Source organism: Neofelis nebulosa, chromosome 12, assembly GCF_028018385.1.
Source record: "Neofelis nebulosa isolate mNeoNeb1 chromosome 12, mNeoNeb1.pri, whole genome shotgun sequence".
Taxonomy (NCBI): Eukaryota; Metazoa; Chordata; class Mammalia; order Carnivora; family Felidae; genus Neofelis; species Neofelis nebulosa.
This window is the reverse complement of record NC_080793.1, coordinates 22,342,375-22,357,238: the sequence shown is the minus strand read 5'-3', so window position 1 is coordinate 22,357,238 and position 14,864 is coordinate 22,342,375. Positions and strand designations below refer to the sequence as shown.

The following is a 14,864-nucleotide window of genomic DNA, read 5'->3' as shown; positions in this document are numbered from 1 at the left end:
TGATAATCATTTCACCATATACGTGAGTCAAACCACCACGGTGTACGTCTTAAACTTATGCAGTGATGTAGGTCAATTATTTCTCAATAAAACTAGAAAAAATATATTAAGAATTAGGGGCACCTGGGTGGCTCAGCTGGTTAAGCATCGGACTTCAGCTCAGGTCATGATCTCACCTCTCATGGGTTCAAGCCCCATATCAGGCTCTGTGCTGACACCTCAGAGTCTGGAGCCTGCTTCGGATTCTGTGTCTCCCTCTCTCTCTAACCTCCCCTGCTCATGCTCAGTCTCTCTCTCAAAAAAATAAATATTAAAAAAATTTTTTTTTAATATATTAAGAATTAATTTAAAATAAGCCCATGAGCTTGACATTATTGTGTCCATTTTATAGACATGAGGCTTAGAGAAGTTAAGTAACCTGCCAGAGGTCATATGGGTTGTAAGCTGTCAAGTCAGGATTCAAAAGTAGGCCTGTCCGACTCCAAAGCCAAAAGCCAAAAGCCAAGGCCCTGCAGAGGTTATTCAGCAAAGAAGGGGAGGAATGGTCTCAGGGCCTTGTGTTTAAAGCCATGAGACACTTCTGAGGGAGACACAACAGGAGGTGAGCGATAAGAACAGTCAGGAGTTGAGGCTGACTGCCAGTTTTTGAGCTTGACAGTCTGAATGGATTGTCTTTTATTGTTCTCCTGAGAAACACAGGGAGGGCTACCCTGGGTTTGTGAGGAAAAGACTAACGAGTGTGTTCAGAACATGCCAGATAGGAGTTATCTGCAGAATATCCAGGGGAGAAATAATCCTGAGAGTCAGCCATGTGTGGATGGTCACTGAAGCTGTGGGTGCAGGTGGAACGTCCAGGGAGGACACGGAGATGAGCCCAAAGGCAGAATGCTGGGAAACATGGAACCCAACGGGAACCTACAGGAGAAAGAGCAGAAGAGAGGGAGGAGGAAGCTGGCTGGTGGGTGCCTGGAAGTCAGGGAAGGAAGATCTGAAGGAGTGTCCACTTCCTCGAAAGTTATCTCCCTTCCTGGCCACCAGTTCCCCACAACCTCCTCACCTCCGGCCCAAGAAGGACTTGGAGCAGATCATCACGGCACCAGGGAAAACCTCCATCTCTTTCTTCTCTCACATGGCTCTTTGTCCCCTGACAGAGTGCCCACAGCGTCATGATGAGATCCGAGGTTTGACTTCGGGCAGAGCAGGCCTTTGCCTTGTCCAGTTATAGGACACTTAGGCCTCTCTGGCTTAAAAAAAAAAAAAAAAAAAAAAAAAAAAGGAGGGCCCCACACCATCCAGTTGAACTATTCACTAGATTTGGGGAACCAAAGCTTCAGTAGGTAATAAAGTACCTTTGGTTTGCTTTGGATTCTTTATGTGGTGCATGCATGTGTGTATGTATGTATGTATGTGTGTGTGTGTGTGTGTGTATATATATGTATGTAAATGTGTGTGTGTGTGTGTACGTATATATACATACACACACACACACACACACACAAACATATATATATATGAGTATTCTACTAGCATCAAGTATTTCTCTGCAGTACTTACCACATTTGTAACTAAATAATTTTGTCTGGTTACTTAATGTCTCCTTAATGTCTCCTGAATCTCTCCTGAATGTGAGCTCCATGATGGCAAAGACTGGGTTAATCTCTCTATTCCCAGAACCTAATAGACTATCTTGTATTTTTTTTTTAATATTTATTATTTGGTTGATTGAGTGGATGGATATGGATATCTGATCAACAATGCTAAATGTTGTGGAAAGGTTAAGAGGAATGAGGACTGAAACTAGAACATGAATTTGGCACATGGTCACTAGTGGACCTTGGCGAGAGAGCCACCGTGGAGTGAGGGTGTTGGATGCCTGATTCTCCTTCAGGAGGCTGAGTGGAGAAGCAGTGTGGGTGCGGACAGAGAAAGTGGGCATAGACTGACTATTCCTTCAGAAATCTCAGTGTGGACAGGGACTAATCCAGCATACTCTCTTGGTTTCCAATTTTATATCCTTTTTCTCTACTTTTAGAAACAGTAAAAGCTCACAGAGAATAAATTGAGGTGACCCAAGCAGATGGTCAAGCTCAGTGTCACTTCTGGTCAAAATCAGTATCTGATTTCAAAAGGTAAATGACTGATCTTCTAATATGACTCATAAACTACCTCCAAAGGCAGAAATTACCCGACACATTTCGATAATGGCAGCATCACTGAAATCAAAGTGACTACTTTGTTTTGTTTTTTTTTAATTTTTTTTAACGTTTTTATTTATTTTTGAGACAGAGAGAGACAGAGCATGAACAGGGGAGGGTCAGCGGGAGGGAGACACAGAATCTGAAACAGGCTCCAGGCTCTGAGCTGTCAGCACAGAGCCCGACGCGGGGCTTGAACTCATGGACCGCGAGATCGTGACCTGAGCCGAAGTCGGCTGCTTAACCGACTGAGCCACCCAGGTGCCCCAAAGTGACTACTTTGAATAAGTACATGCTTGGCTGTAAGAGTTCTTCGATATTTCTTTTCCTTTTTTCAAGTCACATAAAATAGGTAGAAATAGCATGGCTTAGGGTAGTGCTTTCCTAAAAAGCATTGTACACCTCAGGATGATTTTCTCGTGGCACATGAATAAATTTATATGTTTGCTTGCATCGACTTCTTTGTATATTAGAAAAAATACACATAGTCATCCAACTCATAATATCACACATACTACAAAGTTTCTTTGATCAATAAATTTGAATTATACTGGGGCACCTAGGTGGCTCAGTCGGTTAATCATCTGACTTCGGCTCAGGTCATGATCTTGCAGTCTGTGAGTTCGAGCCCGGCACCAGGCTCTGTGCTGACAGCTCAGAGCCTGGAGCCTGCTTCAGATTCTATGTCTCCCTCTTTCTCTGTCCCTGCCTCGCTTGTGCTCTCTCTCTCTCTCAAAAATAAATAAACATTAAAAAAAAAAAAAAACTATAAAAAAAAATAAATTTAAATCATAATTTTAAATTTTGTGTTTTTTTAAAGAAATTTATTAAATAAATAATACTTTTGGGGCGCATGGGTGGCTCAGTCGGTTGAGCGCCGACTTCAGCTCAGGTCACGATCTCGCGGTCCATGAGTTCGAGCCCCGCATCGGGCCCCTGTGCTGACAGCTCAGAGCCCGGAGCCTGTTTCAGATTCTGTGTCTCCCTCTCTCTGACCCTCCCCCATTCATGCTCTGTCTTTCTCTGTCTCAAAAATAAATAAACGTTAAAAAAAAAATTTTTTTTTAATAAATAAATAATACTTTTGCTATGGCAAACATTATCGGCGGCCGGGGGGGGGGGGGGCATTCAAATAATTCAAGCTTGGGAAACACTGGTAGGAGAGAGACTGTGGGCGTTCCAGGCTTCCAGACCTAAGTTCAAATCCTGTCTCTGCCATTTACTAGTTACTGAATGACCCTCTGAAAGTTGCTGAACTTTTATGAGTCTCAGAGTACTCATCTACAAAATGAAATGTAACATACTTACTTTATAGGGTTTTCTTGAGGACAAAATGAAACCAAGCATTAAGACCCTTAGCAGAGCCCTGGGCATCTAAGTCAGTACACAATCAACAGCAGCTATAATGCTTGACAGCCAAACTTCATACACATATTCAAACAAATCCAAGCCATGTGGCTTTTATATAAATGTGTCCATTTATTCCAGCTGACCTTTCTTTTCCATCTTTCTTTTCCATAATTGCATTAGAGCTTCATGTGAGCACTCACTAGGCTGAAAAGGAAGATCAACAACAAAACAGAGGGGCAGACGCTCACAAGAGGCCTAGAGGAGTCAGGACCTGAGTCAGGTTAGGGGGCTCAGAACAGATCCCAGCAGATAAACAGTCTGTGTTTCAATAGAGATATTACCCTTCTGAGAGCACGGCGTGAGTGAGCATCCACTTTATAATTATTAACTCAGATTCTAAACATGAAAAGCCAAATGACCTGAACAGAATGAAAGCCAGGCACAGTCTTATCAAGAATGAATCAGCCTCTTTGATCTTGAGGTAAACCAACCCACTAAACATCAAGCTTCCACCTGGGGTTTTTCCAGACACTAAAATGGTTGCCTAATTCTCAGCTGTCTGGAGTTGCCAGTCCAAACTGGCCTTAAAGGAAAAAAAAAAAAAAAAAAGTCCCACCACCTTGCCGGAGTCCACACTCCATTAAAAACATATACAGATCCATGCTGCTAATCCAAAGAAACAGGGCCTCCAAAAATATTTTTAACTAAAAACAACCCAGGTAAAGTGAAGATAAATTATTCCACCCAACTTGGAACAAAACATTCAAACATAAAAAGAGGGATAAACAGAACGAAAACAGAGAGCAGAGGGAGAAGGCATTCGGAGGTTAGGCAGGAAAGCAGAAGACGGGAGGAAGACCCAGAAATGGACACTGAAGAAGGTAAACACAAAATACACACAGGGAGCTGGTACAGAAGAGGTGTGAAGAAATCGGTGAAAACAGGGAAAAGAAGGAAGAAGGGAGTTCAGCTGGGCAAGAGCCATGGCAATCAGCGTTTCTCACTACATTTCCAGAAGCCTCTCCTACCTACCCACCCAGATCGTGTGCACTGCACCGTGAATTCATCAGCATGCAAATCACCCCCTTTATCTGCGGAAATTGAATTTAGCTGCCAATCTTGATTGAGGGCATAGAGGCCTCCTCACAGAAAGATCACAGCTCTCAGGGAAAATGCCTTTTCTCTCCTTAAATCAAAGCTTGCATAAACCCAAGGAAACAGCTGCAGCTGGAGCCACAGACTCCGTGAAAGGTGGCAGGCTGAGGACGGTAATTATAATTAGCAGTTACATAACATGTTTGTTCTTCAAAGTGCTCTACAAGCATCAGCTAATTAATAGCTTACTATGCCCCATGCAGACCCACTGGTTTTTCAAGTAGTGACTAATCCCTGTATCCCCACTGAACTCTGGATGGCGGAGGCAGAGCAGGGTGAGCAGTGAAGCAAACAGCTGAGGGTCCAGAAGCTATGCCCAGCTCTCTCCAAAAGTGACGCCGGAAGTGGCTCAGGGCCAGGAACATTTCCCCAAATGTTTAATTCAGCACCCCATGAGACAGCTTGCCTCACTTCCTCTAAATAACTCTTAGATGTCTCAAAGAGATATCTGTATATCCACGCTCAAATAGCCAAAAGGTGGCAGCAACACAAGTGCCCACCAATGGATGAACAGATAGACAAAATGTAAACACACGCAATGGAATATTACTTAGCCTTTAAAAAGAAGGAAATCCCATCATTTGCAACAACATGGATGAACCTGCAGAACATTATGCTAAGTGAAGTAAGCCAGGCACAGAAGGGCAAATACTACATGAGTCTGCTTCCATGAGGTATCTAAATTAGTCAAATCCACAGAAACAGAAAGTAAAATGCTGGTGCTGTGGGGAGGAGGAAGTGGAGGGGAGGTATTGTTTAATGCGTACAGAGGTTCAGGTTTGCGAGATGAAAAGGGTCTGGAGATTGGTGGCACAGCAACGTGAATACACTTAACCCTTAAAAATGATTAAGGTGTGGGGCGCCTGGGTGGCGCAGTCGGTTAAGCGTCCGACTTCAGCCAGGTCACGATCTCGCGGTCCGTGAGTTCGAGCCCCGCGTCGGGCTCTGGGCTGATGGCTCAGAGCCTGGAGCCTGTTTCCGATTCTGTGTCTCCCTCTCTCTCTGCCCCTCCCCCGTTCATGCTCTGTCTCTCTGTGTCCCAAAAATAAATAAAAAACGTTGAAAAAAAAAAAAATTAAAATAAAAAAAAAAAAAAAAAAAAAAAAAATGATTAAGGTGCTAAATTTTATGTTGTGTGTGTGTTTTACCACAACTGAAAATTTAAAAATAGGGGCACCTGGATGGCTCAGTCAGTTAAGTGTCCAACTCTTGATTTCGGCTCAGGTCATGATCTCATGGTTCATGAGCTCGAGTCCCACTTTGGGCGCTGTGCTGACAGCACAGAGCCTGCTTGGGATTCTCTCTCTCCTTCTCTGTCCCTCCTCTGCTAACTCTCTCTCTCAAAATAAAAAAAAAATTTTTTTTTAATTAAAAATAAACATTAAAAACCTCTTTATCTATTACACCACCTTTTCTCTGAAAAGGTATCAACGTGCGCTACACAGGACTCTTAAGTAGGCCCCCCTGAGAAAACGGTCCATGAGAAAAATTTCTCAGCCGGCCAAGCAGAGGAGATAGGACTCACTGTGATTTAAGGTGAGTTTCAAAAGATGGATGCACAAAATTTTCTATCCAACCTATTTTCCCAATCTACCCCCTAAATCTTCAGGATTTAGCTGACAAACCTAAAGCCAGGTGCCCTCTCAAGTAAATGGCACAGCCAAGCAGTACACAGAGGGAGCAATGGAATGGCTCCAGGTCCCACACTCCTGCTGGCCATTTGCTGCCAGGAAACAAGCCCCACAGAACGGAGTCTATACCTGTGCATGTCAAAGGACTTTCTCTCCAAGTGCCTTTCTCTGTGCAAATGGAAATGATCTTTCCTCTAGGGCTTTCAAAGCCCTCTTGACAGACGTAATGAGCCACACTGCCCAGCCTGGAGCTGTGATTCCCCACCAGGACCGCATGCTGCACTTCCGGAGGATGGCCACAGTTGATCTCTGCAATGGGAAGAAGCACAGCACTAGTTATGACCCCCAACTTCTATCCTTATAATTCATATTTTAGAAATAAACATGTAGGGGCGGCTGGGTGGCTCAGTCAGTTGAGCGTCCGACTTTGGCTCAGGTCATGATCTCTCGGTTCATGGGTTCGGGCCCCATGTCAGGCTCTGCACTGACAGCTCAGCCTGGAGCCTGCTTCGGATTCTGTGTCTCCCTCTCTCTCTGCTCTTCCCCAGCTTTCACTCTGTTTCTCTCCCTCTCTCTCTCAATAAATAAATAAACAAACATTAAAAACAATTTTTTTAAAAAAGATACATTTAGTAATGATAGAGTCCATTCATCTGGGAAAAGAGAAAACATGAACCCCATCAAATAATCCAGTTGCAGACATACAAAATAAGATTGTTCAGAAGTAGAGAAAATAGATATACCTGACTTTAATGAAATTTACAAACATGTATACATAGAAAACGTTCCAATTAGGGATGCCTGGGTGGCTCAGTCGGTTAAGCGTCCAACTTCAGCTCAGGTCATGATCTCGCAGTTCAAGAGTTCAAGTCCCGCATTAGGCTCTGAGCTCACAGCTCGAAGCCTGGAGCCTGCTTCGGATTCTGTGTCTCCCCCTCTCTCTGCCCTTCCCCCTCTTGTTGCCCTTCCCCCTCTCGTTCTCTCTCTCTCTCTCTCTAAAATAAAGCATTAAAAATTAAAAAAAAAATGTTCCAATTATAAGACTATTTATATTATGAAGAATTCCTTGTTCAGTGAAATAATCCATCCCAGGGTTCTATTAAATATTAACATTTTCAAGTACCTTCTACCATGTATCATCAGATCACAAACTCCAAAATAGATGATAATAGATAATAGATGTAGTTTTCTTGCCAATTGAATATTAAATGAAATATAAACAAAATATTTGAACTTTGTAAAGCAAATTAATAAGGAAAGTATAGTCTAAACATTCAATTTATAAGTATCTTTCAAAGAAAAAAAATCAGCTGCAAAGAGGGAGGCAGGCCTGACATTACAAAATTGATATGAAATTTCTTCTCTGCAACTCTTAACTACTAGAAGACACTAGAATATTTACAGAAACTATCTGAAGTAAATGGATTTTGATGTTACCATTTTAGACCCAGCCAAATTCTACCTCATGTAAAAGAAAGTCTTTCTCTGTCCCTCCCCGGCTCGCACTCTCTCTCTCTCAAAAATGAATACACTAAAAAATTTTTTAAATAAATAAAGTTAAACAAGGTAAAAAAAAAAATAATTTGAAAGTAAAGTTCCAAATTATTTCAAAAACTCTGAGCAATGAGGCAAAGGGAAGAAATGAACATGCTAAATTTCTCATGCAGTTATGGGGAGTTCACAGATATCATTTTATTAAAGAAAGCATAATAAATAAATATAAAATAAGGAGGTCATAATAATCTCAAATGCAACCAACAATCCCAGTCATATCTAAATACAGAGGAAAAAATATATACAACTTTTGTTATTCATCCTGCTTTTTAGTTTTCTCCCCAGTCTTCTTCTTTAGTTTTCTCCCCAGTCTTCTCCTCAGTCTTGCTTCTTAAACAAGCTTCTGATACAGAACAAGTAGATTTCATGGAATTGCACTTGCCTCCATCCCATTATGGATGCTTGGACTGTTGCAGAACCCCAGAGTTATTTCCCTGAGGGAGGCCTCCCAGAACAGGCTTTCATCTGTTGTCACTGAAGTTATCGTAAGAACTTCAATACAACAGCTCAACCCACCTGACCAGTCACTTGATTCTGAGATTTTTAAAAAGGAGTTAGTCTCTGGTCAGTGCAGATTCAAATCATGAGCAGTTATGGGACCAGAACCAGATGGTCATTTCATAAATCCTCCAACCCTGCCTATCTCACAAGTCCCATATTTGCCCACAGAGATTAATTCCCTTTTCATACATGTTTACCAGACACAAGTCTTCTTGGCCCTCATCATGTTTTTCCCTTCAAAGCATCAAACCTTTAGACATATCAACCAGCCCAAAACACTCCAAGACACAAGTATATTTGTGTGTACATGAGCAGCCAACCGAACAGGTGGTTAATGTTTCATAAGGCTGCCCAGTCATTGTTGACATCTAAAATATCTTCCAGTTAAAACCAGGGTTCAGTTATAGCAGGAAATAGAGGGAACAGCAGTGAAGAGATTGAGGGTGTAGGTTATGCAGGTTTATGGACCTTGAAACTGGAATTCTAAACAGCACATTGGAGACAGTGGGAAGGAATCCAGTGATAGATAATTGGATTAAGGGAGAAGCACAGATTCTAAAGGTATAAGAATACAGAAGATAACTAAACTGCCTTCCATCCTTGGACACAACTAAGAATAATGGAAGACATGGTGGCTTTTGTTGGGAATACAAGATGTTTTTTAATTAATACCAAAAACATGGGGAGCCTGGGTGGCTCGATCAGTTGAGTGTCTGACTCTTAGTTTCAGCTCAGGTCATGATCTCTGCAGTTTGTGAGTTTGACAGCGCAGAGCCTGCTTGGAATTTTCTCCCTCCCCCCTCTCTCTCGGCCCCTCCCCTGCTCATGCTCTCTGCTCATTCTCTCTCTCTCTTTCTCTCTCGTTCTCTCTCAAAATAAATAAACTTTAAAATTTTTTAAATAAAAAAATTAATATCAAAAATATTAATTTGGGAGTTGATGAGACATCAATAGCTTGGTCTCTAAGAACTAAGGTTCAGCAACTCAGGAAGGTGCCTAGTGGTAGACAACCTGGGCTCGTGACTCTATGCCTTCCCATTCCACAGCTACTCAAGTTGGACAGTCTCTTGGCAAGAGATATTTAGAGAGGATTCTAGCATGGCTTGGATTAAACACATAGTTCTAAACAGAAGGTGTACATCTGACTTGCCTATGGGGCTTTGGAAAAACACCCATCTGGAGCCTCACAGCCTCTCCCCTTCCCCAGAGATAATTCTTCCGAATCAGTAGTACTGAGTTGGGTTCTTGGCAACCACATTTCTACAAGGTTCCAAGTTTGGTTTTTATGCACACCCTCAGCTGAGAACCTAAATGGAATACTAGTATGAACAGCTACCGTTTATCATCACACGCTTGAGGGTTTAACATCTTTCTATGAATATATTATGTCTTCCCAAAATATGGCCAGTTCTTAAAGGACAGAATCTTTATTTTACAATCTCTTGCACCCCCACAATGCCTACTTAAAATAGTATGTTTTAGGGACTCCTTGTTGGCTCAGTTGGTTAAGCATCCAACTTTGGCTCAGATCATGATCTCACAGCTTGTGGATTTGAGCCCCGCATCGGGCTCTGTGCTGACAGCCCAGAGTCTGGAGCCTGCTTCAGATTCTGTGTGTCTCTCTCTCTCTCTGCCCTCTCCCACTCACACTCTGTCCCAAAAATAAACACTAAAAAAAAAAAAAAAAAAAAATTAATAAATAAACAAGATAAATAAAACAATCATAAATTTCTTTTAAAAAATTATATGTTTTACATAGTAAATACTTAAAGAACTGTTCATTGATAGCACACTACTACTTTATCATTGTTCGAGATGCAACAAATGTTACTTTGATATGAGCAAAGCCCCTGAGGAAGGAAACCTCAGTACATTATAAGTATAAATAACAAGACAGGTATGCATTACCTCTGTATTTGTTACCCAACAGAGGTAACTCACACCTACCAAACACCAAGTAGATGAAAAGAGAGTAAAAGACTCACAAAAACTAGTATCAGTTTTGTACCAGGGAATTCTGTTCAAACTCAATAATTTTATTTTTATTAAAAAACAATTTTTTTTAACGTTTATTCATTTTTGAGAGACAGAGCATGAGCAGGGAAGGGGCAGAGAGAGGAAGACACAGAATCCAAAGCAGGCTCCAGGCTCTGAGCTGTCAGCACAGAGCCCGATGCGGGGCTCAAACTCGCGAACTGCAAGATCATGACCTGAGCCGAAGTCGGACGCTCAACCGACTGAGCCACCCAGGTGCCCCAAACCTCAATAATTTTAATCATGACAGCATTCACTGAAATCCTACTCAACATCAGTCTATTAGATATATACTATCTGACTGATTTCTCACAGAAAACCTTGCAAGGTAGATGGTTTTTTCTCATGTAGTTTATAGATATGAATATGGAGCTTAAGAGCCCCTAAGAGCTCCAGTCACATTCAAAAGTCACACCAATAGTAAAAGATAGAGCCAGCATTCAAGCCATGGGATGTATGGTCCCAAAGTCCAGGCCCATTAAATCTGGAAAGCCTCAGGGCACCTGGGTGGCTCAGTCAGTTAAGCATCCAACTCTTGGCTTCAGCTCAGGTCACAATCTCACTGTTCATGGGTTCGAGCCCCACGTCGGGCTCTGTGCTGAGGGTGCGAAGTCTGCTTGGGATTCCCTCTCTCTCTGCCCCTCCCCTACTCGCATGTGCTCGGGCACGCACTCTCTCTCTGTCTCAAAATAAATAAACAAACTTTTCAAAATAAAAAATAAAAAATAAAAATAAATAAATCTAGAAAGGCTCACAACGAAGGGGTCCACTCGAAGCCCTGACTGGGACTGACATTAGAGGTTAGCTAAAACCTCAGGAGAAAAGGCTGCATGAAGGAGCATTCAAATGAGTATGGAAGGGCTGTGTAACAACTCCCTCTGCCAAATCTTGCCTCCACGAGCTTTTCCAGAGCAAGACAGCTGCTGGAAATAGACTTACCTCTGCATCAGTGTCATACCCTGAAGCCTTCTTAGTACTGATGGGGTCTGGCCTGTCACAGATATCCCCACCACGCTTGAGAGACATGGCAGCTACTGCCACTTCTGCTCAGAACAAATGGTACACAAGAAAGCAGGTGGCTGCTATTAAAAAATACCCCCCAAAATCAACCCGACAGACGTTACAATAGGTGGTAATAAAAATATGACTCTGGGGCACCTTGGTGGCTCAGTTAGTTAAGTGCCCGAGTCTTGATTTCGGCTCAGGTCATGATCTCACAGTTTGTGAGTTCGAGCCCCGCGTCAGGCTGCAAGCACAGAGCCTGTTTGGGATTCTCACTCTCCCTCTTTCCCTGCCCCTTTCCTGCTCACGTGCATGCACACTTTCCCTCTCTCTCTCTCTCTCTCTCAACATAAATAAACTTTTAAAAGTAATAATAAAGTAAATAAAAATATGGTTCTACATGAAATGCCCAAAGCTTTCACTATCACAAGGAAATAAGCCATTTAAAAACACTTTAGGGGCACCTGGGTGGCTCAGTCGGTTGAGCATCCAACTTTGGCTCAGGTCATGATCTCACAGTTTGTGAGTTTGAGCCCCGTGTCAGGCTCTGTGCTGACAGCTCAGAGCCTGAAGCCTGCTTCATATTCTGTGTCTCCCTCTCTCTCTGCCCCTCCCTCACTCACGCTCTGTCTCTCTGTCTCTCTGTCTCTCTCTCTCTCTCTCAAAAATAAACATTTTTTAAAAAGTTTAAAAAAAAACAGTTTATATCCAAAGGAAAGAAAAATAAAGAGCACAAATTTGCATTAGATATGCATTAGGGGTGTTCATTTAAGCACACGTTTCTCTGGCTAATTATATTATGAAGGAACAACGTTTGGATATGTATCAGCAATACAGTCAACTAATTATGAACATGGCTGGGAATTCTTCCCTACTGTCCTCCTATATCTTGTGATTTTATTCAAATAATCAACTGCAAAACTGGTCTCCCCAGGGGAAAGATGTGCTGTGCCAATTTCAAGGACCACATTCACACTCTATTTCATATCTTGAAGGTAAAAATGTTTACCCACATTACTAGCTTTAATATTCAACCCAAGAAAATATTCCGGAAGGAAATCTGTTTGATGAAAGGTATAGGAGATTTATGGCATCTAGTCAACAGCTGACTGCATCACAAATTTCATCCCCATTGGCTGCTTCCTATTATGAACATCAGCACAATAATGTGATTGATTTCAGAAATAACATAATAATCTAAGGCGTCATCTAAGACTGAGTTAGAGACCAATAAATACCCAAGCTGAGAATGAAAAAAAAAAAAATGACCAATAATGTCCATAAATTGAGCAGACGTTTTGCCAACTGCCAGGGGAAGGAATGATAGACCTATTCCACATACTGATATTGACTCTAAAAAAGTCTTCCCAGAGAAATAAATTTGTAGATGGAGAGCTCTGGCAGAGAAGCAGCAACAAATATGAAAACTGAAGAAAATCATATTAAAGTTAGTTTCATTTACACAATAACAGAAATGTCTCTGTTGTGCCTTAGAGTCAAAGCAGAATTACGTATCGCCTAGAAATTTGTGTGACATGGCAGGTTGTAAGGGTCCAGATGGTCAGGTTAACATCAGAGTCTACACTATACTCATGTCCTGTATCAGATAATTCAGCACTTAGCCCTCTATTTTCTTCATTTGTAAAAATGTTCTTCCCCCACCTCTTAATGGTAAGCTCTTCATGGGCTGTACCTATAGCCCATATTTTTAAAATAACCCCTGCAGTCATGTGAGCTATTAATATTATTATGAACATTAATCTTTGTGATGCATATATGTATGAAATATGGCCTAAGGAATGGGGCTGAAAAATGTAACCTTGCGACAAAGTTTCATGCACTTTATGGCATGCTCCTAATTTGCCCACATGGAATTAGAGCCTCATTCCAGGATCACTGGAGTACTAAATTTCATATATGATCAATGTGGGGGGTTGGAATCTAACATCTCAGTATGTGGCAACTTGCATTTAGAAAATGGTATTGCCATCATCAAAGGAAAGTGGGAGGGTTATAGGATGCCATGAAGAACATTCTCAAGAGTAGCTTATTAACTGCTGTAACTAAGCTAATGAGCTCATTAGTACCAAAAAGTCCACTTGCCCTCAAGGCAGTAGGGGAAAAAAAAAAAAACTTTTTGATGTATTTTGTATTCTAAAGTCTTCCATGAATGTTAGCTTCGGCTAACAATACATTTCCTTCAGATCATATTCATAGAGAAGGCTCACTTGGAAGAAAAAAAAATTTCCGTTTCACATAACAATACTGATTGTCAAGAAATAGTGTCTGGCTGGTATGGTAACTTCCTTCGGAGGAGGTGAAAGTGTGAGTGCTGGGAAGAAACAAAGAATTTATCAGCGTATCTCTTCTAAGGATCTTCCATTTGTAGATGGGATAATGGCTGTAGATGCTTTGAGCAGCGTGTGAATCTTTCTTTTTTTCAAAAATATAACATTAAAACTCTTCATTCTGGGGCACCTGGGTGGCTCAGTCAGTATAGCGTCTGACTTCGGTTCGGGTCATGATCTCACAGTTTGTGAGTTCGAGCCCCGCGTCAGGCTCTGTGCTGACAGCTCAGAGCCTGGAGCCTGCTTCTGATTCTGTGTCTCCCTCTCTCTCTACCCCTCCCCACTCGCGCTCTGTCTCTTCTCAAAAGTAAATAAACACTAAAAAAAAATTTTTTTTTTTTTTTTTTAAAACCTCTTCCGGGGCGCCTGGGTGGCTCAGTCAGTTAAGCGTCTGACTTCAGCTCAGGTCATGATCTCACAGTTCATGGGTTCACACCCCGCATCAGGCTCTGTGCTGACAGCTCAGAGCCTGGAGCCTGTTTCATATTCTGTGTCTCCCTCTCTCTCTCTGACCCACCCCTGTTCATGCTCTGTCTCTCTCTCAAAAATCAATAAACGTTTAAAAAAAAATTAAAAAAAAAAAACCTCTTCCTTTTAATGCTCTACTTGTAAACAGAATATTTGAATTGAAAACTAATAGATCAGGCAACGTGAAAGCTGGAGGATTTTAGATCTTCCCACTATGTGGTAGGAAATTTCACAAAGATATTACATTTTTAAGTTAGAAACACTACCTGCTGCTCCCTACTAGCTTATGACCTCTTATTCTGATGGTGAACACTTATCTGGCAGGTACTTTACATCAAGCACAGCACCAAGTGCTTTATATCATTATCTCATTAAATCTTCACAATAAGTCCACAGGATGAAAACAATCTCATTCCCTACTAAAGAAGGAAACTGGAGTTCAGAGAAGTTTAGAGCTGGTTACACAACTCCCAAGTGGTTCAGCCAAAACTCACCCAAGTCTCTCTGATTCTAAAGCTCGTGCTTCACCAGCCCGTGTCAGTCTTACAAGAGCGTCATCATTCACGCTGCAATAACTCCATTTGCAAGTGACATATTTCAATGGCATTTACTTGGCAAAAGGATAA

At 41.7% G+C, this 14,864-nt stretch overlaps 1 protein-coding gene across 29 annotated transcripts in view; it reads right to left on the bottom strand.

Annotated features, from left to right (window-relative positions):
- Window positions 1–14,864, bottom strand: part of SUSD1 (sushi domain containing 1) — a 305,056-nt gene that overhangs the window by 240,697 nt on the left and 49,495 nt on the right. For 28 of the 29 annotated variants that reach the window (XR_009251485.1, XR_009251480.1, XR_009251484.1 and 25 more), the window contains one exon: window positions 6,461–6,640. The exons of the other annotated variant lie outside the window; for it this stretch is intronic. Coding sequence is in view for 18 of the 28 variants with exons in the window: in XM_058694526.1 (XP_058550509.1) it covers window positions 6,461–6,640 (180 nt within the window). In the remaining 10 variants the exon portion in view is untranslated. The remainder of the gene's footprint in view (window positions 1–6,460; window positions 6,641–14,864) is intronic. 29 annotated transcript variants of the gene reach the window in all.